The sequence below is a fragment of the Semicossyphus pulcher genome, unplaced genomic scaffold (assembly GCF_022749685.1).
Source record: "Semicossyphus pulcher isolate SPU_LCO1_2020_fin unplaced genomic scaffold, fSemPul1.0.p SCAF_17, whole genome shotgun sequence".
Taxonomy (NCBI): Eukaryota; Metazoa; Chordata; class Actinopteri; order Labriformes; family Labridae; genus Semicossyphus; species Semicossyphus pulcher.
Window position 1 is genome coordinate 22557020 of NW_027211681.1, and position 22749 is coordinate 22579768.

General features: G+C 41.6%; 1 protein-coding gene across 1 annotated transcript; it reads right to left on the reverse strand.

Annotated features, from left to right (window-relative positions):
• Positions 1-576: 576 nt before the first annotated feature.
• Positions 577-5572, reverse strand: LOC138595151 (homeobox protein unc-4 homolog). The gene is made up of 3 exons (XM_069666492.1): positions 5308-5572; positions 4469-4644; positions 577-1996 (listed from the first exon to the last, which is right to left on the reverse strand). The coding sequence occupies exons 1-3, from the start codon at positions 5570-5572 to the stop codon at positions 893-895; spliced, it is 1545 nt and encodes a 514-aa protein (XP_069522593.1). The 3' UTR covers positions 577-892.
• Positions 5573-22749: the final 17177 nt, after the last annotated feature.

A 22749-nucleotide genomic window follows, 5' to 3' on the forward strand; every position in this document is an offset into this window, starting at 1 on the left:
TCCGCCTCCTCCTCGCGCTCAATAGACTATGCGCCCTCACGCGCGCCTCTCGCAAACACGCACACACACACACGCTGCAGCTGGCGAGGCTATTATTTTCCCATTTCAATTTGACACCCCTGCCTTTCATGCTAATTCTATTATTGTAGGAAGTTTATGTGATTCCATATCACTAGAAATCGGTAATGTCTAATAACCCTTTGGGCTGGAAGGAGGAAAAAAAACTGCCTCGAGACCCGCGGCAGCCAGTGGGAAAATAATTACTTTCATATCAAAACTCAGCAGGAGGCGCAGGGTCCTATAGCCCGCGGCCACTAACCTCATTCCAGCTCGGCCTTTCAAATGAATAAATTTGTTAAAGCAATAAATACAAACAGCCAGACGGACTTAAAGCTGCAGCTCCGGCTCACTACACACAGGAAAAGAAGGATTTATCTGCTGTAACACGACAAAACTCCAGCAGCCATGATCCAAAGGTTCTGCCACACAGGAACCTTTCCCCCCCCCCTTTAATGTGATCCTGCAAAGACAGCGATTCAATTTAAACAATAACTTTATTTATCAAAATGTGTACATATAAATATTTTCTCGTTTTTACAATATCTGAGGATTTTTGTTGTGTGAAGGATGTTTTATTGTAGCCGAGTTTCTTACAAGGTGGTCACCAAAAAAGAGAGAGAGAACCTGCTTCTAAAAGGTGTTCATATGGGGACGGCCGCAGCGTCTGTGTGCGGCCATCTGGATTGATCACACATTATGATTAAAAAATAGATGAGAATTAAGTCTCCTGATTCCTGATATGTTTTCGAGTGTCTCAGCAGAGCTTTGGGAATGTTTGACTAGTCGGAGCGCTGTTCCTGGTCCTTTGTTTATGTTTGCTCCTTGCAAAGTGTTAGTCCATATCGACATCCTCTCCATCTGTTCCGGGTGTTTCTTGACAGTCTGTGTTTGCCTCGAGACGCTCGGAGAGGTCTGGAGATGCTCGCTCCTCTCTTCCGCGCTTCTCTTTCGGCTCGGCAGCTTGGCAGCCGTTGGTCCGAACTTTCGGACTCGTCTCCTCGCTGACGTCTCTGGACTGTGAGGAGCTCAGCCTGGAGAGAGCTGCACTGTTTGGTGGAGGAGAAACGGGGAATCGACCTCCACACTCCTCCTCGTCCGCTCCCTCCGCTCTATTGCTGATGTGATTGTGGTGATGCTGCGTGTTCTGCTCCGTATGATCCGAGCTTAGAGGCTTGGCGACGTAGCCGGAGAGGTCAGAGGGAGCAGGGCTGCCCTCGCTCGGCACATACCTCTGTCCCAGCCTGTCCTGACACGGAGACATCTTAAGGGCAGTTTGGGGCACTAGAAAACCCAAGGGCTGATGGGTAATGGGGTAAAGCAAGAAGTGACCTTTCCCCACTAGAGTCCTCTGACTGGGCAGCGAGGGGAAGTCCAGCGGAGGTTTGCGTCTTGGCGTGGCGTCGGAGAGGAGGCTCTCCACGCTGAAAGGGTTGCGTTTCTGCAGGGCGGAGGACCTCGGGCCTCCGGGGCTGGAGCTGTGCGTGCTGCCCGGAGAAACCTGCTCCGGCTCCCCTGCACTTCTTTGGTTTTGGTGGTTTTGTAATTGGCTGAAGTTGTGTCGTGTTTGGTCGCAGCTGGATTCGCTCAGGTGTCCTCCTGCACCCTTGGTTGCTGGCAGTTCGATGTGAATAGTCCCGTTAACGCTCGACGGCTGCTGCTCGCTGTCGGTGAACTGTGAGACGCCGCTGTCGCTCTCCGAGCCCCCGGGCGTGTGGAAGCTGTCGCCCGAGAGGAGTTTGTTCTGCGACTTCAGCAGCTTCCTCTCCTGTTTCCGCTTCTTCTTCTCGGACCGCTCGTGCTCCCTGCGCCGGATCTCCTCAGGGTCCATGGGCTCGCCGCTGCACGTGGTGGGGTGGGAGTTGTGAGCAGGCCGCCCTGGCCCTTTCTTTGTGTTCTCCTTTTTTCTCCATTTAGCACGCCGGTTCTGGAACCAAACCTGTGCATATGAAACACACACATACACAATAACAGGATTTATTTTGTTTTAAAGTAGTTATGCACCAACTATTATGTCAAATATTAGTTCAGGATACTCATACTCGATACTTGTTTTTGCAGTTCTGTTGGATTTCAGGCCTAAATGAGTTGATTAATGGATTAGTTGATTACCAGATAACTAAGCCTCATTAAGTTTGTTAATCATTTAAATCATTTATCATTTGCCAAGTCTCCCCTGACAACGAGAACTCTGATCTCACTTGGACAATACTCGTTAAACAGAGGTTAAAAAAGGGAAAAAAGACAGAATTGCTTGTTTCAGCAGCTCGGATTGGATCATTTTCTGCTCAAAAATACAATTAATCAAATATTTTCATGTTTAAAAAAAGCCCATTTAAGACATCTCCACAGGCTCCTGGGATTTGTGATGCTTATTTATCACAATTTTCAGACCAGTAATCATTAAAAAAATTGATCAATTCATCAAAAGTGGACATAATTGCCAGTCACAGACTTAGTTGGGGGTTAAAAAGCAGGATAATATTAATTTAAGTCTTGACTTTATAAGAAAACATCTGTCTCGCTGTGAAGACAAACACCTCCACAATCAGACCAATATTTATGCAGTAAAATACTTCACGGGACGATAATTTAAAACTCTATCTTAGATTATTTGATTAAATCTGTTCTGTAATTAAATCTGTATTTTTCTGTATTTGAGTGAAATTCCTGGATCAAATGTTCCTCATCATTTATATTCCTAAAGAAAATGAATCCCCTGAAGCAGGATGCGCTGGACAAAATGTCAGTCACGGTGTGTTAAACAGCCTCAGACAACAACAGAGCTCACACCTGCCAGACAATAAATCAGTGTCAGAGATGCTATCAGATAAGGACAAAACCATATTGCCTCCAAATCCAAACAGATTCCACAAAGCGCTGAAACAAGTGAACCTTTGTCCCGCCTGCCTGTCTGAGCCTTTGTTTGCAGCACGTTTAAACATCTGAAGAGGAGTCTACATTATAGGTTAACAGGTCACAGAGGTGGAGCAGCAGATGTACACATGTGCTGGTGTTAATTACCAATGAGGCCGTCCGCCAATTACACGTAATTGCACCGTAGCTAACGCAGCCACATCCCGGCTCTGCGTGTCCTTTCACACCCAGAACTCCGGGGCTTAACACCGAGCCAACAGAGGGAGCTTCCCCCGCCTGAGAGCGCCCGTGCCCGGCCTCTGGGCGCGCTCAGGGCCGCGTGTTGGGCGCTGATAACGGCAGGAGTTTAGCATGCAGAAGTGGGATCGGCGCACATTGCATAATAAGGACGGGCCAGAAACATCATGTGCGACAAAAGGCGCTGCTTATGAATTGTTAATGTTGGTGATATCTTTCCCCCGCAAACCCGCTGATAAAGGAGCGTTAAGCAGCTTGAGGGAACAATAATCTGAGGTTTAGGAGCGAAATCCCCAAACAACATGCGGCAGCGTGCTCTGCGTCTGTGCCGCGTTCACTGCATGCAGCCATGCACGAGGAGCTGGATCACTTAGAAAGAGCCTACATGGAAACTACATGGATCACAAACAGATACATGCTGAGAAAGTAATGCTCTCTATATGTCTGCGTTTTATTATTATTATCATTGTTATACTATTGGGATATTATTATTATTATCATTATTATTATTATTACTATTGTTATTATTTTGCCAATGTATTTTTTAATGAACCTCTAAGAGTGTAATGTGAAAGATTGCAGTGTCGCCATGACATCATTATTTACATTTTGTTACGTTAATTGCTTGTCTTGTTTTATTATTATTATTATTTATTAAATTGTGTAAGTAAAGATATAAAAATTATGTAATTTACCACAACAAATAGCATAATCTTAAAACATTGTGTACTCTGACCATCCCTTTATTATTTTTCTGTACCAGTATAATAATAGCCTGATACTTCATAATAATAATAATAATAATAATAATAATAGCCTACGTTTTATAAAACGGTTGTTATTGTTTATCTTAAAATATCTTAGCCAGTAAAATGACCCACCTTAAAGATGATGAATGTATGTTTTATATTCAGGTATATGTAAGTGTAATATATCTGAGGGTAAAGGAAGATCACTAGTTACCATTCTCTCCCCTTTGGTTTGCTCAGTAAATAGCCTTGTTTTTATTAACCCATAAATCAATAGGTTGCCTCCATGCATAATTCAAAAGAGACCCTTTATTGATGCTCTGATAATTGACAAATAGCGATCTCAGTGTGAGCAGGCCTTCATGGGTCACCACCAAACAAACAACCCTGTGACGCTTTTTTATATTAAATTATCGTTTGAAGATTTAAAAGATTAAAAAAAAAGATTAATACATTTATCTATAAAATCAGAATCACTCAAAACTCTTTCTCCAATGAATAAAGTCCTTTTTTTTTAAACTATTTAATTTATTTAATCGTGTCTTTACCTGAACCCTGGACTCCACGAGGTCGAGTCTGAGCGCGAGCGCCTCCCGCATGAACACATCCGGATAGTGACTCTCGTTGAAAGCCTTCTCGAGCTCCTCCAGCTGCCACCCGGTGAAATTCGTCCTCGTTCGTCTCCGTTTACAACCGGGACTGTCCTTATCCGGGTCCCCCGAATCTGCAGTGGTCGAAGTGTGTGTGTTTGTTTAGATGTGTGTTTGCATGTGTGTGTTTTATCAGTGTGTGTGTGTGTGTGTATGTGAGTGAGAGAGAGGAGAGAGTGTCATGGCAGAAATGGCTTGTAAAGCAGCATTTTAGTGTAAATCTGACAACTGTCCCACCGCTGTTTTATAAATGTTTGTTTGCTAATAAACTGTGATAGGATGTGCTAAATCATGGTATTAAATCTAGACCTTAAAGGAAAACTGGAATTATATATTTGATTTTAAAAAACATTACCCCAAAACCTACAAAATTCAGTTGTGACCATTTAATACTAAAGAGTCATCAGCAAATATCAATTTAATCGAGACTAATGGCGAGTTTTTGCCCTTATTTTCACATCCACTTCAGTTTTATAATAAAATAATTAAAAATGAGCCTTTACCATAAACTTTTTTTTTTAATTTACCAAGCTACAAAACTTTGAATCAACATCATTTTTACTGCAGACTGACTTTCTCGATAAAAATCTGGTTTCAGAGGTTTAAAAAGTGTGTAATTCGACTTTAAAGTCCATTAAAATGTCCTTATTTCTCTTAAAACTAGCGTATGATATTTCCTATCATAATGCGTTGTTTCCACACAGGTGTATTAATGGGACAAAAAGAACCAGGCCTACCTGAGAGTTTGAACTGCTGGCTGTCGGGTGAGAGCAGCGGGTTGGAGTTGACCACAGAGGCCGAGCAGGAGCCGTTAAGTAATCCGTCTATAGAGAAGGGGACGGCGGCCGCGGACTGCAGCTGGTGCCCGGTGGCGAGCTCGTAGACGTGCTGGTGATGGTGGTGGTGGTGGTGATGGGGACCGAGCGGGTACGGGAAGCCCACCAGCCCGCCCAAGGAGCCTCCGAACTGGGCGTGAGGATGCTCGAGGACCCGACTGTCCATGCTCGCCCGGGCTGCGGCGGGGCCGAAGTGAAGATGCAGAGGGAGGCAGTGTGGCTGAACATGCAGTCAAAGAAAAAGTCAGGGAGGAAGAGGAGGAGGTGGTGAAGGCGGAGGGGGAGAGAAGGGGAACCCAGGCAGACGGCCGTCTCCCGCGGCCACGGTTCGGTCTGATGTGAGACGGAGGAGTCCGGGGCTATACGAGGTATTTCACGTTTACGGTCCAGCCGAGATGTCAACCCTGCTCTTTCTCTCCGCGAGCCAGCTCATTAGGACTCCTCCATCTGCTCGCGGGACCAATAAGAAACGTTAATCGCTCTGTGACGTCAGAGACGCGGTTAATGGGGAAGGCAGAGCACGGGGAAAAATAGAGAAAGAGAGAGAGAGTGTTTTTTTTTCTTTTCCGGATCGATCGCTAATTACACCTCGCGCGCTCCTTTAATTCAGCCCTGTCAAAACAATGAGGACGAGGCTAACCCGGCGCGAGGAAACAGTCACGTGATTGATAGGTTGACTCCGTTAAATAATCAGGAATATGACATGATATATGATTTTTGTGTTGTTCTTCTTTTCTTATAACTTCACGAGCAATCACTCTTTTCTTTCTCCGTGCTCGTCTCGTCTCTTCTTCGCGCGTGCGTGCGTGCGTGCGCGTGCGCTCCTGGACGGCGTGAGTGTGTGTAAGTGTTTTACAGGGGCATTCAGGGCCAGATTGATCCAATAACAGCGCCTTTATCATCCCCCCTTTTCCTGAGCTGTCACATCGCATTTTAAACTACAAGCCTCTCTCCATCTACCACACACACGCGCACACACCGCATCATTATCTCGATTTTTCACCTGAACAGCTTACACCCGTGTTTAGTTGTAAATGACGAACCGAGTGGGTTGTACACGATGTGACGTCTCCAAGAATTCAATACTCGCACGTGCAGCCTCCATTCAGCCTTAACTGAGCATGTATCCTTAAACGAATTTTGCCATTCAGGCTTTTTACCATTTGGGCAGGAATCCAATGCAACCCAAGCTGGTTTCCTTTAACACATTTATGAGAGAAATAAACGAGGCATGCACCTCGGAATCTTTGAATTAGCCTGAAATTGATAATATAGCACTTTTAAGAAAAGAAAAGCTCATAAACTTGTACATAATTAGCATTTATAAGCTATTAAAACGGGATATAATTAGAAATAACCTCAAGGGCCATTTCATATCTGAAACTTTCATTCATAACTAGGCCAAGTCCATTTGCTAAATAATCTCATGTGATGTCATGTAAAGCCCCTATGGATCTTGATGTGACATTGGTTTGTTATCCTCTGTCTCAGAGATTGAGAATGAACTATAAATCTCAAAAACAACCCCAAACACACCAAAACAAAACAGTGAACTTCAGCAGAGTTCAGGTTTGGGCTCCTCCAAAGTCAAACACACGTCTCTGTTTTTATGGCGGTACATTCAACAATAATACATTTAAACACAAAGTATTAACGACTAAAAACTTTTACTAGGCTACTCATTATGTGTGCTTGAACCTAAATACAGTCCTTTCTAAGCTATACTTTCACATTGAATCAGGTACTTATTGTCTGTTCTGAGAAATTAACGTGCCAAATAAAAAAATCAACAAATAACAGAACGACTTTGTCAGAATTAAAAGTGCCTTGAATCCATGAAATATCAAACCCAGGTAAAATATAAACCTGGATGTTAAATATTTCCTTGGTGTTTGATCTGTGAGTAAAAACATACAAATGTTATTTGCCAAGTTCTGCCATGATTGATACGCCTATCATATTCATATTACTACTTACCTCCATATTACACTGCACTATATTATAATTATTATCACTAGTTACTGTTATATAGTATTATATTCTAGTATCTATACGTATATTGTCATATCATACTGTACATTCTGTAGCATACAACACTTTATTATCTGATATGCTATTTTTGCTGCTGTAATATACACAGTTATTGACTTAATATTCCATATCATACTGCATTATATAAATATACAGACTGTAATATAACATATTATATTTATTTGACACTTTTCATATTGCACCTTATTTATACTGCACTATTTCATACTGCTAAATGTTGCTGCTATTACCCGTATATCCCATGTCCCTTTAGATTGTCACTTATGTCACTTTTGTATACTTCTTATTTTATTCTACTTTATTTTGATCTATTTGTATTTCCCTTCTTGTTCTTTGTCTTTGTGCTGATGCAACAACCAAATTTCCCCTCTGGGGATCAATAAAGTATTATCTTTTATCTTATCTTATCTTGATATATTAATAATCATGTAAATTTAACACCTAGTTATTCGCTGTCACACTACCTGGGGAAACAGGCAGGAAAACACCCTGCTTCTTAACCTGTCTGTGTTAGTCACAAGCTCTGTGTCTTGTTGTACGAGAGTCATGTAATTTTAAATACAAAACATTTTAATGCAGGAGTGAGCAAATATTCCAAATAATGTCGAACATGGATGGAATACAATAAAAAGAATAAATATAACAGAAAGAGTTTTCTGTGTGTACATGGCATGCTAGCTGGATGCTATGTGGTTAGCTTAGCCTCCCTCATCTTTATAAGAGACACAAAGCTGAATTCAAATGGTGCTAATTTCAAGTGTCTCTTCTCATGTGTTGCCTCTTCTGTTAATGAGGTTTCCTTTGAATAAAATCAACCACACAAAGGACACAAAGCCTTAAAAGGCGCGGAGTCTCTGTGGCTGGTTAATAGCAATAGAAAAAACAAGCTAAATGCAGGAAGAGGGCCCTGGTGGTATTAAGTCAACTATCATTGCACCACCATGCACAGTTTAAGTAGCTCGTAGTTTAAGCTAAACAAACATGAAATTGGACGTCTGTCTCTGAACATTTCTGCTCCTAAAAAAGTCACTGTAATAAAGAGTTCTTTTAATAATCTCAGAGAAAGAGGACAAAATCACACCTGAGAGAAAACAGGGCCAATGTGAAGAGACCTTAAAGGTAGCATTGAATAACTCTATTATTCAGAATTAAGTGATGATGGAGCCTTTACTAAAAGTCAAAGAGGTCGGCATCCTCAGGCCTTCTGGATGGAAAACAAAGATGCTGCAGTCATCTGTGTAACTGTACAGACTCTTTGAAGAGGACATTCAGGTAGGAAACACAAATTACTGCTCCCCTTCAATTTAGAGTGTACGCTCATGTTAATAAAGATGTCACTAGATACAGTTATGGGAAAACACTTGTGTGGCAAATGAGCATAGCGTATGTAATTAGCATCCATGAATTTATTAATTAAAGGCGTCCTGACTTAATCAAGTCAAGAGTTGGAATTATAATTGTCCAGGCTTCTCGAGGGTCGTCAGATGTGTTTACAGGGCACTTTACTCTTGTTTTTCTGTTTTTTGAACCCACCTCCAAACAGAGGTAAATCAACCAATCAATTTGCTAGAAGCCAAGGTCCACACAACACACTGTTAGGATTTGAGGTGTGCAAAAGGCCCATCTGCAGCCTATGGTTACCAAGAACACCAGCCTCTGTCGTAGGGAAGACATTTCTCATTTTCATATTCCTTCCTCACCTCAATTAGCTTGTTAGCGCAGGTTTCTCAGACCCGGGAAGACCCGCTAATATATGCTGATCGTCTCTTTTCCCATTGCCAGTGAATTATACTCATGTTGGACTCTTTTCTGCTGCGTCACGGCCTGGCGCCACAAACGCGCCAGAGACAGGGTTAGTAAACAGTGAAGATGTTACGGTGGTTCGGTCTTTATTGTATCTGTTACTCATTCAGTCTGTGTATCAAACTGGGCGGCGACAAATTTGGAACAATGTTCGAGCGCTGCTCGGATGGAGACGGGCGGAATTTGTAGCTGAGATGACAAGGAGTCGCAGAAGTTACCGACGGAGCATATCATCGTGCTGGAAAGGGGGCGGAGATTAGCGTGTCGACACCAGTTTTGTGTTCCCATCGATGCCGATCGGAGCCGAGGCGATCATTACTGCAGAGTCATTTCACCCGGGTCTGAAAGCCGATTGTAACCTTTCCCACTAAGCAGAAAAGCCGGGTGTTAGCAGGTTTTCTGACCAGTGGGAAAGCGGCTATATAGACATTTTAATCAGAGAAGCAGTTCTAGCATTAGAGTCCAGAGTCTTGCTCGAAGCTCTGTGAGGTCTGTGAGCGAAATGCTAAAAACATTTTGTGCTAAAATGGGCAGAATGACGAATCTAACAAGCAGATTTTTAGCAGGTTTAATTGATATCATGTTCACTATGTTAGCTTAGTGTTTGCCAATAAGCATTTGACATAAAGTACAGCTGAATAATGACAGTCATGTATGTTATGGAATAAATCATATAGTGAGGTGAAGTCCCTCACCTTCCGACGGACCCCATGGGACCTAATTTCTTCCAAAAAGTAGGAAACAAATTACCACAAGTCTGGCTAGTTTGAGAGCTTCAGCTATTTCGAGGGGAAAACTAATTTGTTCAGTTACAGCTCACACATAGACTCCACAGGGTGTCAGTTACATCATTTATCCACAAACTTTTGGGTTTGTTGACGTCGTCATCCTTTTTTTCACTTCCACTGTTTTATGGTCAACAGCAACATTGTTAGCTAGCATTATTAGCCGTGTGTTATTCATGGTACTTTTCTAACAGCATTAAAAAAACATTATTGGTCTCTTGACTAGAGCTAAAGAACCCATACACTAATATGAGATCTGATTGGGACAGATGATAAAAATATATTCCCGACACACGACTCCACAGTGCTTACTTTCTTGTCGTATTTATCCACAGTTTTTAAGCTCTATATCAATTTTCCTTTAGCTTGTTTTCACCTCGGTGGAGAAGATCCAAGTTTCACCTGTTTACTCATGCATCTCTCTCTTGGTAAGGGCTTTTTATGGGTCTTCTCAGATCTCCTCGGGTAATACACACAGTGATAAACAGACCTGTGATACGGTAACAGAATGGAACCTGACGCGCACTTTAATTTACCATAAAACATGGACCAGAACCAATACGGGTCCAGGGTCAGGTCACAGGTCCGATGGTCTCTATTCTCACCACTGACTGCTGTACATCATTTCTAAAATATGGCTCCACGGTGAGACTTCCCTCTCTAATGAGTAGAAAAATGGATAATTCAGAGGCTCATTTCATGAGACATGTTACTTTTCTCTCATAGGCACAGAAGTCAACCTCATACTGGCGTTAAAAGGAGAAAGAAGTGAATCCCTAAAGTCAACAGAATGCATCCTCTGGAAACCATGACTGTCTGTATAACATTATATTGTATAAAAGACGCGTCCTTTTCCAGTGACCAACAAAGCCCATTTTGGCAAAAGTGAATATAACATGTAAATTTGGGGCAGTACGTGATGTCTGTCTGTCTGTCTGAGGGAGATTAAAAAAAGAGAAGATAGCAGCAATTAAAATTTCAAGTTCTCCTATCGAGTTAAGGGTCTTGTCTAATGCAGGGGAAACGGTGCTCGAGCTGAAGTGTGCGTTGGAAAATGAAAGGTTTTGAAATTTACAATCATGGCGCAGGCCAGGAGCAACCGGGTGTCCAGGTGGACATCTTTGGGGAGGCGGCGGAGGCAGAGAGGGAGGAAAAGATTATACATATAAATTGTAAATGGTGTCGCAGGGGCCAAATCTTGCCCGAGGCAGTGACTGCTTCATTTTGTGTTAAATTTCTTGACAGAGCGCCACCCGCGTGCTGGTGAATACTGAATGGTAATCAGAGCTGGTTGAATAAGTGGCCTCCCCCCTCCCGCTTCCATTACTGTGAATTAATTCGACTTTATTTATCCAATTTCTGGAGCTGACAGAATGTTAATTTGAGTTGAGATTTCTCTCTGCTGTTCTGCCTGTGACCCGTAGCCCTGGGATTGGCGTGTTGTAATAACCTGAATCTTTCACCAGAAGCTCCGATAATTGTTACCTTATTAGCATGTAAATTGTTTAATTAATATTATTATGAAGAACCATATAATCCCTCGGTTACTTGACCCTGAGTCCACACACGAGCAGGCTTTCTGCATTTCAATGTCTCGTTTTTAAATGGACTCTTTAATGTCGGCTGCTCGTCGGGCTGTTATAAACCCCCGTTCCCCAATCTTAGTGCAACTTTGAACGGCTTGAGAGGCGCTTTTGATGTCACCCCGTCTCTATATCTCTCTGCTGCTCCCTCTATACCCTTTTTATTTCTTTGCTGCTCTTTCTGATGTGTATTTATTTTCCTGCTGCCATTTTTGAACATCAAAACCCAACGCCTTCTTGTCATTTGCTTATAAAAGCTCTTTTTTTTTTTTTTTTTAAAAGCCCCCCTCCTTCCCTCCACTTTCCCAGTGGCTGTGCGAGCCAAACACATGCAGAGCTCGATGAAAAGCAGCCCTTGACATGAGGTCCTAAGAGACTGCAGCATTTAAATTCGCTTTTCTTCCTTCCTCCTCCTTTTTTTTGCCGGGCACGAGTGACATTGTCAGATGCTAGCTTTAATTAATTTGATAATAAGATGGGCGACTCACACACAGGCCGGGGTTTGTCGTGCCTCGCCTCCAGTCTTCCTCTCATCTCTCTGTGCAGACAACACAACCAGTCCCACGCTTAAGGAAAGAAGAGGAAACACATGACAAAACATGGGTTAGAACAGCTGTTGTCATTGTAAGATCTGAGGTAGCCTTTCTTAGCACTTAGAAATATTTGTGGTTTGTTTAAAATAGATCTTAGAAGCATTGTGAGAATACAGGGAATCCCAAAAGACCAGAAGGCCACTTTGACTTTATATAAAATCTGTAAACTTAAAAGGAACCTCTGTTTTCCTAACGTGCATTGAAATGTGTGTGTCTTGTCTATGAGCACGTTTTAATGTCTGTTCACAATACTTCAGCACAGACTGATGCAACAAACCCCAGTTGTTCTCCTGGGGTTAAATATAGAACATATCCCTGATTAAAGCAGCCTGAAGGGGGCGCACTAGTCAAACAAAAATGGCCCTTTCTTGGTTTGCTGCAGCTCACCACAGTGAAAGTAAACATGTTAAATGTGTTTAAAGCTGCACTTTGTCTTTGAAGTTAACTGACCTCTAACCCCGTCTAGGGCATGCAGTGATTGTGAACGGACGTTTGATTTAAAGAGGAAACAAACACATTGTTTTTTTGATTCCATAGGTTTTGATGAGTTTAAAAAATAGTGTCATCATTGATTAGCCACCATAAGCAGCAATGGATGAAGTTCATTGCCAATTTCCATTATTTTCTTGGATTTTAAGTGATGGATTTTAGCCATTAACCTCCTTCTGCTGCATATTGAGGAACAAACTTAAATGGCAACATGGGATAAGTTAAGTAGTGATGCTTGTCAACAAACTGCGATTGTATCATGGAACAGCGAGGACACCGTAGAAGCCAGAGCCTAAATTCTGCCCATTAATAACTAATAGTAAACCAAACATGTACAGCGTCAATACTGCAAACTTTCTGACTGCTTACTCAGAGAAGTAACCTCTTTACAAAGCCACCAAACTTATATTGGATACAGTCAGTCAGGCTTTTTATCAATGCTTGGTAAAAGTTTGTCAGTAGGTCACTGGAGATCACCGTGATACGAGTAGAGATGAACTAAAGATGGCAAACCGGAATAACATGATTTATCTATAGGACCTTTACAGTTAAGACGTCAACACTTTTGGTTATGAATGTCTGTAATGTAATGTAAGTTTCTGTCTTCTTATGAGTTAACAGCACAGGGATTGAGTCTATGGCCCACAGACGACAGCCCTTGCTTTTGCCTTCTTTGGTATCATAAACTGGGTGTCGAGTCGACCAGTTAAAATATCACGCAGCGTCATCAGTGGTGAATTGTTGTCCCTGATGTTCAAGAGGACTAAAGATGATGGAACTTTAAAAAACATTACAAAGCAAAAGAAAAACAGACTAACAGCTCAGGTTGTCATGCTGCTTGGATCTCTGTTAGAGAGACATCTGTTATGACCGATCGTCACTGTAGGTTCCACCAAAAACGAAACTGGGATGTTAATGATTGCTGCTTTAAGTTTACTGGTCTGTCTATATGTGTGTATATCTCCACAACTACTGGATGGATGTCATGAAATTTGGCACAGACATATTCCCCATTGGATGAATTAAAATAACATCCATTATTTCATATTGCGCCATCATCTGTCCAAGATTGGTTTATCACCAAAAACAAAAGGGGACTTATTTTAGCTATGCGATCAATTTTCTATTACTCTAATGTGTTTTTGAATCACGTTGGTGGTGGAAATTGTAGACATATTTTAATTTTATTATTTTTCAGAGCCTCTCCTTCCTCCTGAAACAAACAAGCCGTTTTGCCATTCAAAGGCCAGACCGTAGCCACGATGGGCGGACAGTATTTGGAGTGAGCGCGTAGCCCCTCCCCCACGGGTGCGATCCCACGTGGGGGAGCGGCTGTCAATCCAAAGTTGCAGAAAACATGGCTGCTCTAGGATTATCCAGCCTATATGTACGAGCCAGAATCACCAGAAGGTATCAGAATGGTAAGCTGAAATCTTGACAACGACTTGACTACAAGCTCGTGCAAGAAGTTGAATGACGGTGAATGATGATTGGTCGCTTTCCGCCAAAGCAAGGTTCTACGTAGAAACCTGCAGCTGTTCTGAACGGCCCATTTCAGAGGCGACCTTTTTAAACATGTGATTGCATGAATTATGCACTTTTCACTTTTTCACTGTGAACAATAAACACCCAAAAATGTAAAACCCATGAAAATATAAGAATATTCATTCAAAGGTATGGCTCCTTTAACTTTTAATATAGCGCCATCATCTGGCTGAAATAAAACAAGACTTTGGTTTATCAACAAAAACTTACACTATTAATGACCTCTTCAGTCTCAGCAGTAGTTTGCACTCATCAACATATTAGCATTGTGAGCATGTTGGCATACTGACATTAGCCTTTAGCTCAACACATTGCTGTGCCTAAATAAAGCCTCACAGAGGCGCTAGCAAGGCTATGGACCGTTAGTCTTATTAGATGCCAGCTATCAGTCATTTACCCGTTCTGGACCCCAGACAAACAGTCTGCCAGAGCGGAGTGTGTTTGCTCTCAGGGGCCGTACAGCACCACCACAGACTCACACTGGACTGGTGACCGTTGAGCATCTCTACAGGACGAGTCTGGGGTTTTAATCTTTGCTGAAAATCACCTCAACCTTTGATACTGACGGAGGGGTGAGTTTAGTGTTTTGCTTCTTCACCAGTTTTTCCTGCCACTCCAGAAACGTTCAGATCACAACCCCACCCACCTTGTATTTATAGACCACCACTGCAGCCAGACGAAGAAAGCAAATAAGCTCCTGAAATAAAGACTCGTGCTATTTCTAACCAAGGCTAATTTGAGAAGGCTTGGAGGTGTTTAATGTTTTGGTTATAATTTATTTTTAAGAACATTTCAGACTTTATTTCAGGTGTTTTCTGTTGCGAAAACGTGTCTGCATGTGTCAAGAAACCATTTAAAAATAACACCGCCAAGGTGAACACACCGTACTCCCCCTGAGGTCACCTGTCCTGTGGGGATACACGTCCTCAACCATCAAACATAGGACATTTAAACACTAGGCCTGAACATTCAGAACAAACTCCCCTGGTGCCCAAGAAACCTCCATTTTTTACACATTTTCTCAAACATCTCATGTAGACGGAATCAACTGTGGCCATGCAGGTTACAGCACAGAAGAAAGAGAATCTCTTAAGAGCCACAAAACCCTCAAAAAGCCTCTTGAGAGGAGGAATCAAGTCGTAGTTATTTTTTAATTAGCAAACTAAGGTGAAGCGGTGGAGAGTTAATTACTCAATTACGGCGTACAAGTTAATTTTTAACTATCTGAAATGAAGTCAGTCATTATTTAGGCGATTGGTTGATAATTAAGAGTCTAATCTAAATTAATTGTTGGGACGTTTTTGATCCTGCCGTGCGCTCTGTGCAGCCTAAAACCAGGAAAGGATGCGATTCCAATTAAAAGTGACGGATTTAATGTATTGATGTTTTGTTTTTTCCCCACAAATCTTTCTCCTGACACATAATGAAGCTTTGATAATTTAGAAAAGGAAAGAACCCATTTCCAGGCGAGCGCGTTTTAGCTCCTTCTCTCCACGCAATTAAACTTTTCCTCCATCTAATTATGAGCATAATTGTGCCTCTGACAGAAATACTAGGAGCAAATGCAAATTGTGATTTATTAAAGTTATTTTCTTTAATTCACATCTTGTTTGATATGATGCCTTTAAAGTCTGTCAAAGTCTCCCTGTGTTTATATAATCAAAAGTGAGTGGAACTAAAGCCAAACTTCCTCCCGAGCAATAATTCCATTTCAATTAAAAGTGACTTATCACCTTTTCCTAAAACGTGCCTAATATGCCAAAAAAATTCAATGCTTGAATGAGTCCAAAATGCCATTTTAATTGTTATCAGCGAGTCGGATCTCCCCCCCCCTCCCTCCCTCTTTCTTCTGCCCACCCCCTCCCTTTTCTTCCCTGGCTGTCTGGGCACAAGCCGCACGGAAATAGACCTAATTAACCCCCCTACCCCGCAGGGAAATCCGCTATGCAAATTAACATTTTCAAAATAAAGTAATGATATAATTTGAGGAATGGTGACGCCAATTTTTCACGCACTGGCTCCAAAGTATTTGCATATACATTTAACCGGCCCAATCAATACTTTCCTTCTCATCGCGTTGATCTGGAGCGTGTGTGCGTGTGCGTGCGTGCGTGTGTGTGTGGAGGAGGAGGAGGAAGGGGGTGTTAAAACAAATGCTCAGATCGGATGGGCAAAGAGGAAGAATGGATCAGCCCATTCGGCCACTGGCTGGCTACTGGAGCCCAACAAAACCATCTGCCGGGAGTGAAACGGTGGAGGGGTGGAAGGAAGGAGGAGAAAGTCACCTCCCTCCCTCTCTCCCTCCCTCCCTCCCTCCCCCCAAAGAGCTCAGCTTAAAGCCGCTCTGTAAACGAGAAAAGATGTTTTAATTAGGAAGCAGGTTCACGAGCATCTCATTTAAATCACTTTAATGAAACGCTCAGTCAGAGGCCTGTGCGCGCTGAAATCAAAGAACAAAGGTGTTTTCTTTGGTTCATGTGTTGTTTTCTCAGCTCACCGGGGTCCTTGTGTCTCCTCACTCCTACAGTTTCACTTTACAGTACAAGCAGTACAAATAGTATTTAAATACATCCATTCAAAGCAAATACTGTTGTTTCCATTGCCTACTATGGTTCAAAGCTTGTCTATGGTCGATTTGGACCCTGGATATTAGGTGGGAACAATAGAAAGAAGGGTTCAGTTTGTGCTGGGTGCACATCCTCCCAATTATTTTGGATTTCCTTAGAGCTGTCTTGTCGGTTGATGCGTAATTAGTCCTGAAAGAGATGTGTAAATATATCCTTACTTCCTTTAAGCACACACATAAATGAAGACATTGTCATAGAGAGGGATAACACGGTTTAAAGAGGAGTAAAATCAACACTTTTTCAGCAGTTTTATCACAATTTGGTCCAAATTAAAGGAGCTGATCGTCATGTTTAGGCCACTAAGAGAATACATACACCTGCTAACATGCACCGATAACTCTGCAACTGTTTTCAATGTATGAATTTCTAATCCCAATGAAACCACAAGGAATGGAGAGTTTACAGCGTGTATGCTCTGCTGTTGAGGGAGAGAGAGAATATTGTTATTATTGTAAAACATACATAACTACTTGTATGGTATATTGAATCAGTGTAGCACTGCCCTTAGAGAAAACAAAACATTACACCTGTACTGAAAACACTACACTGGCTGCTGGTACACAGACCTGATTTCAAAGGATTACTGCTTGTTTCACACGGCCCGAAAAAGTTCTATTAAAGGGCCAGTTCGCCAATTTTCAACTTCAGTCCTATCATGCTATTATGGGGAGCTAATGCCATTATGGTAGAAAAAAAATGCAATTCTGCTCTGTGCCTGTGGAGGACGCTATCCGCTTCTCCAATGGGCCCAGGAAAACCTCCACCAGACTAAATAAACGCGTCATCTGACAGAGGCCAAGGAGCTCGCTAAACTACACTTCCTCAATCTAGGACGCTGCCTCTGATGTCATGTCTTGTTCAAAATCATCAAGTTTGAAATGCAGACCTGAAGAGTTTTTAGACGATCCACCGGTATATTCTCGTCGTATTTCGGATTCTGCCCCGCTCTGAACCGTTGTCTGCAGCAAAACGGTATTTCACTCCAGCGTCTCTCGCTGGGCCGTTCCTTTCAGAGGGAGGGGCGCAAGGCACGCTGGGTGTTGTAGGACTGTAGAATGGGCGAAACCACAAGCTGTTTGTACAACTTTCTCCACAGCTATGGCGCCAATTTTAAATATTATAGCTTCTATCGATAACAGAGAACACCAGCTGCGACTGACAGCGGCTTTTTCCAGGGGCAAACTGCTCCTTTAAGATGAGGAGGTGAGTAAAAGTCAGACGGGTATTTTTAAAGCTTCACTTTAAGGAGCTACGATGCTGCAAGAACCACTGAAAATCTTTTATTTTTCCTCTGATGAACCCTAAATGATGACGTTAATTACATTTCCATTAGGTCTTGATTGCTATATTTTTTTTTAAGAAATGTTTTAGAAAGGTTATATTTTCTGAACGAACTTGAACACTCAATTAACAGTGCTGAAATATTCACTCACATACTTGAAGCTATGACTAGTTCATCAATACTGCGGTTGCAAAGTGACTGGAAAGATCAACAACACTGTGCTGGTAATAAAGACTTTCTCTTTTACTCTACAATTACACCTGTTCTCTTTATTAGTCAAACATCCGCTCTCAGAGCCATTTTTCTTGCAGCCTTTCTGGTTCCAGTGCTGACAGCATGCAGCCGATGGCACGCAGCCAAACTGACAGGACAGTTTAAGCAATTAATGCTCAAAGATATCAGCCAGTGAGTGAAATAATTCCCGATAAACTGCCAGTCCACCAAGCACAGCCTGACGATACCCTGCGGAATATCCCATCCCAACATATGCCTAATTGTTTACTACTGCTTGTTTACATAAATACAAAATGTTGCAGGGGAGGAGGGGGGAGAGACGGGGGGGAGAGACGGGAGCGTCAGTACACTATAAGACAGAGCTGGAGAATTAATAACAATTTGTGGCAGATAATTACTTATCAATTAAAGCTGTTATCCTGCCTAATTAGGCAACGTTCATTAAATTCAGCCAATTTAAACCTTAATCAAAGTTAGCAGGGCCTGACAGCAGAGAGGGGATCAGAGGAGGAGCGCCCCCCAGTGGAGCAGAGGGGAAGGAGGAGTCCCCCAGGGATAGCGCTTTATTTATTTCATCATTTTATTTTGTATTGATCTAAGAATTTGTGAAAATTATACACTTTTTAAATTCTATATTTTTATCTTGATTATTCTTTTTTTTTTTTTTTTTTTTAGCAGTAGTAACTGGCAAAAGCAGTGTCGCGTTCCTTTATTTGAATATTGTATTGGGCCTTTCCAAGTTTTATAGTGTTACATATGTTATATTATAATGTTGTATATGAAAAATTGAAGAAGGGTAAAAAGTATGATTTTACTGTGAAAGCTTGTAGAGTTGAGATTACATAGCATCTAATAAAAACAGTAAAACACAGCCAGATAAACATGTTTTAAAGGCAATCAGGTAAAAAATAATCAGCTGCTCCGCCCCGATAAACCCCCAGTCCTCCCACTAATCTGGGCGATGTGAAAAGTGTTTTATATTTGAATATTTTGTGGCCTTATGTTTGCTGTGTGACAATTTAACTTCACATAAAAATACTAAAGTAATGTGGGATAATGCACCACAGCGTAAGCACGATATCTGCTGAAATAATTATGGCTGTAAAGGTCAGGTTATACAATAAGACCCTCATGTACCTTATCAGCTGATATTCTGATTTTGTAATTCATGTAGTTGTTAAAACTGGTGATTCAATTCTGTAGATTCACTGAAATACAGAAAGAAAAAGGCAGAGTTTCAGATATCGGTGTTCAGTTTAACTTTAACAGCGTCACCAGGAGCAGGTAACGCTGTCAGGAAACACTTTCATAAGATCACCAACAAATAATTGCCAAACAATGAGCCCGGGGCTATTGGGGGGCCCCTCGGGGTCTGCGGCCCTGGGGCAGTTGTTCTCTTTGTCTGGTAAATTGTCTGATAATCCAGCCTTGAGTGCAAATTGTAATCCACCTTTAAGTGCAAGAAGTACTGACACACAGTACTGAGCTACTTTCCACCAATGATGAAGATGAAGTCGTCGTAAAACAAGTGCTTTAATCCTTTTCTGACGTAAAAGTATATAACAGAAATATAACAAGGTAAGAAATACAAGATGCATTCATAATTCTACTTCTTACAAAAGGTGTAAATGCAAAATGCACTTCAAACATGAAAAGTAAAAGTACTTATTATGAATTTAAGCCCCTTTCTGAGTGTATTATAGAGCTTCTTTTATCATTAATACAGTGTGAGCAGCAAGGTGAGGCTGCTTCTGAAGGTTTAGCCTAAAAAGAAATGCATTTTTTTTTTATTTAAGCTCTCCTTTTTTTGGATGTAAAACCTCAGTCTACAGAGTGACTAATAAACGTAACGTTCAAATAAAAAGTAAAGTAAAATGTGAATATTTGCTGCAATTTAATGGAGAAAATGTGTAAAGTAAGCCAGCAGAAAATGGGATAAGTGAAGCACCTTAAAATTGTACAGGACTGGAGTAAAAAGTTACTTTCCACCAATGATTCTGATTTCTTTTATACTATTCAATCATATAAATGTACCATCATGCACACAATGGCTGGAGGTTTAACTACCTCCTTCACCCTCTGGCCTGTCAGCTGCTTTTAAAGCCTTCACTTCCAAGAACTGTTGTGGCCAATTGACAACAAAGCACGCGCTTCTCGGGGCGCCTCCTCGGCACGAGGAATGAGTTAATTAATATTGGCTCTTGTTTGGTCGAGTTAATGAATGAGTGAATTATGCACCTCTGGGACACCGCCTCCCCAATCGCTTTAAATTATCCCCCACACCCCCTCTGCCGACATTGTCCTCCAATTTCCCCACTCTGATCCCGCACTGATGGGGTCCCTGTCACCGACCAGACCCCGACACACACACACACACACACACACACACACACACACACACAGAGGCTACCCCTGCCGTCTCCATCTGTCTGTCTTTGTCCTGCTCGGGTGTATTTTACTTCTTTGTCTCCTGCACATTTATTGACGCCTTTTTTTTTTTAATTCAACGCTTCTGTTCGACCTCGCTCCGTCAGCTCAGGGTGGCAAATAACTTCCATCCCATTAACTCGTTTGAGAGGGGAGGCTAGTCAAACAAAGCTTGGCTGCAATCTGATCCTCTCTCTCTAACACACACACACACACACACACACACACACACACACACACACACACACACACACACACACACACACACACACACACACTTAGTCCTGTTGGTCAGAGAGAGAGAGAGAGGGAAAAAAAAGGATCCATATTATTTGCATTAAAAGCCTCGCACCGTGAAATTCATTTATAATTACAAGGCGGGGTGCTGTGTGTGTTATGCAGATCAGGGACGTGTGTGTGTGCGTGTGTGCGTGTGTGCGTGTGTGTGTGTGTGTATGTAGTGATTGGCTCGGATTGGTTATTTTGTGATATGCTAACATGGAATGTATGGTGACAGATTGCAATTATCCCGTTATTGTAATTGTCAAAGTCAATTCACTGCAGGCCGAGCGCAGGCTGCATGAAAACGAGCAGGATTTACACATGACTTAGGTTTTTTTTTTTTAAAGCATCAGCTTTAACAAACACACTGCTGTCAGGCTCTTACCTCAGATAACATTATAACACTCCATACTGGGGCTGGAGTTGGAGGTTGTTGTTTATCTATGAATCATGTAACGTATTAGTCTGAATTTTAACGTTTGTTAAATGAGCACATGGTGAAAAACTTTTTAGTGTCTGCTAAAATTACCTAAAGATTTTGAGGGTATTTATTCTGCTGAACTGGTCCCCCAAAAAATACTGTGATTTTATTACATAAACTGGTTGAAAATGTCCTGCAAGTTTAACTGCTGTCAGTGACGACGTCATCCACCGAAAGATTTAATCTATATTTTATTGTCAAACAAAATATGGGCCAGCCGACTGTCCTGTACTCTGTGTGAGTGATGAGGATTTCACTGTGAATTGAAGTTAAACAGCCCCTAAATATCTGTTTTCACTTACAGTTTGCACTGCTCATCCTCATGGAGCTCCAGCACCCCCCAGTGGTCGACATAGCACAGAGCAGCTCTTGCTCCAATCTGCACAGCATGGCCATCAAATCTGTGACAATTCTAAATCATGAACCAGAAGTAAAAAGATATTTTGATTTATAGCAGAGCATAAAATATCACTTAACTAAAGAGGGAAAAGCACACATCAGTGACATCATCATGGTGCGCCACATTATGTTTGGGCTAGTATGCTGTGTACATTAGTACATGTTGTCTACAGTATCTGATCTATGTTCTCACTTTGATTACATGTATTTAAATTATATATATTGGCTGATACAGAAGGAGAAAGAATTGTTTTGCCTTAATCTTGATCACACAAAGAAAATAATATATATAAATTAGAATCACTATCAGAAGTACTTTATTTATCCCGGGGGGAAATGCAGGCGTTACAGTTGCTCCGCTACAGAGAGATGCATGGAGAAAAATATGGCAAGAAAATGTTAAATATGTGCATTATAATAAAATAAGAAATAAAGATTAAATGCTGAGAAGTGGATCTATGGTGATTTAAACATGAATCAAATATAATTGCCAGAATAAAGTTAAATACAAATAAGAGTTACGATGCAAAGAAGTTATATACAAATAAGAGTTATTTACAAATGAAGAGTATAAGGCAGTATTTATGTCAACGTATTGCAAGGGTGGCATGTGACACCCTTTGCATTCTGATGCATCCCATAATAGAAAAAAGATCTATGAAGAGGTACATAAAAGTAGACAATTTGTGGAACTGTCTCCAATGCAGCACTCAAGACAAGATAAACTTTTGGGTTTAAGGATTTGGTATCAAGAAATCAGG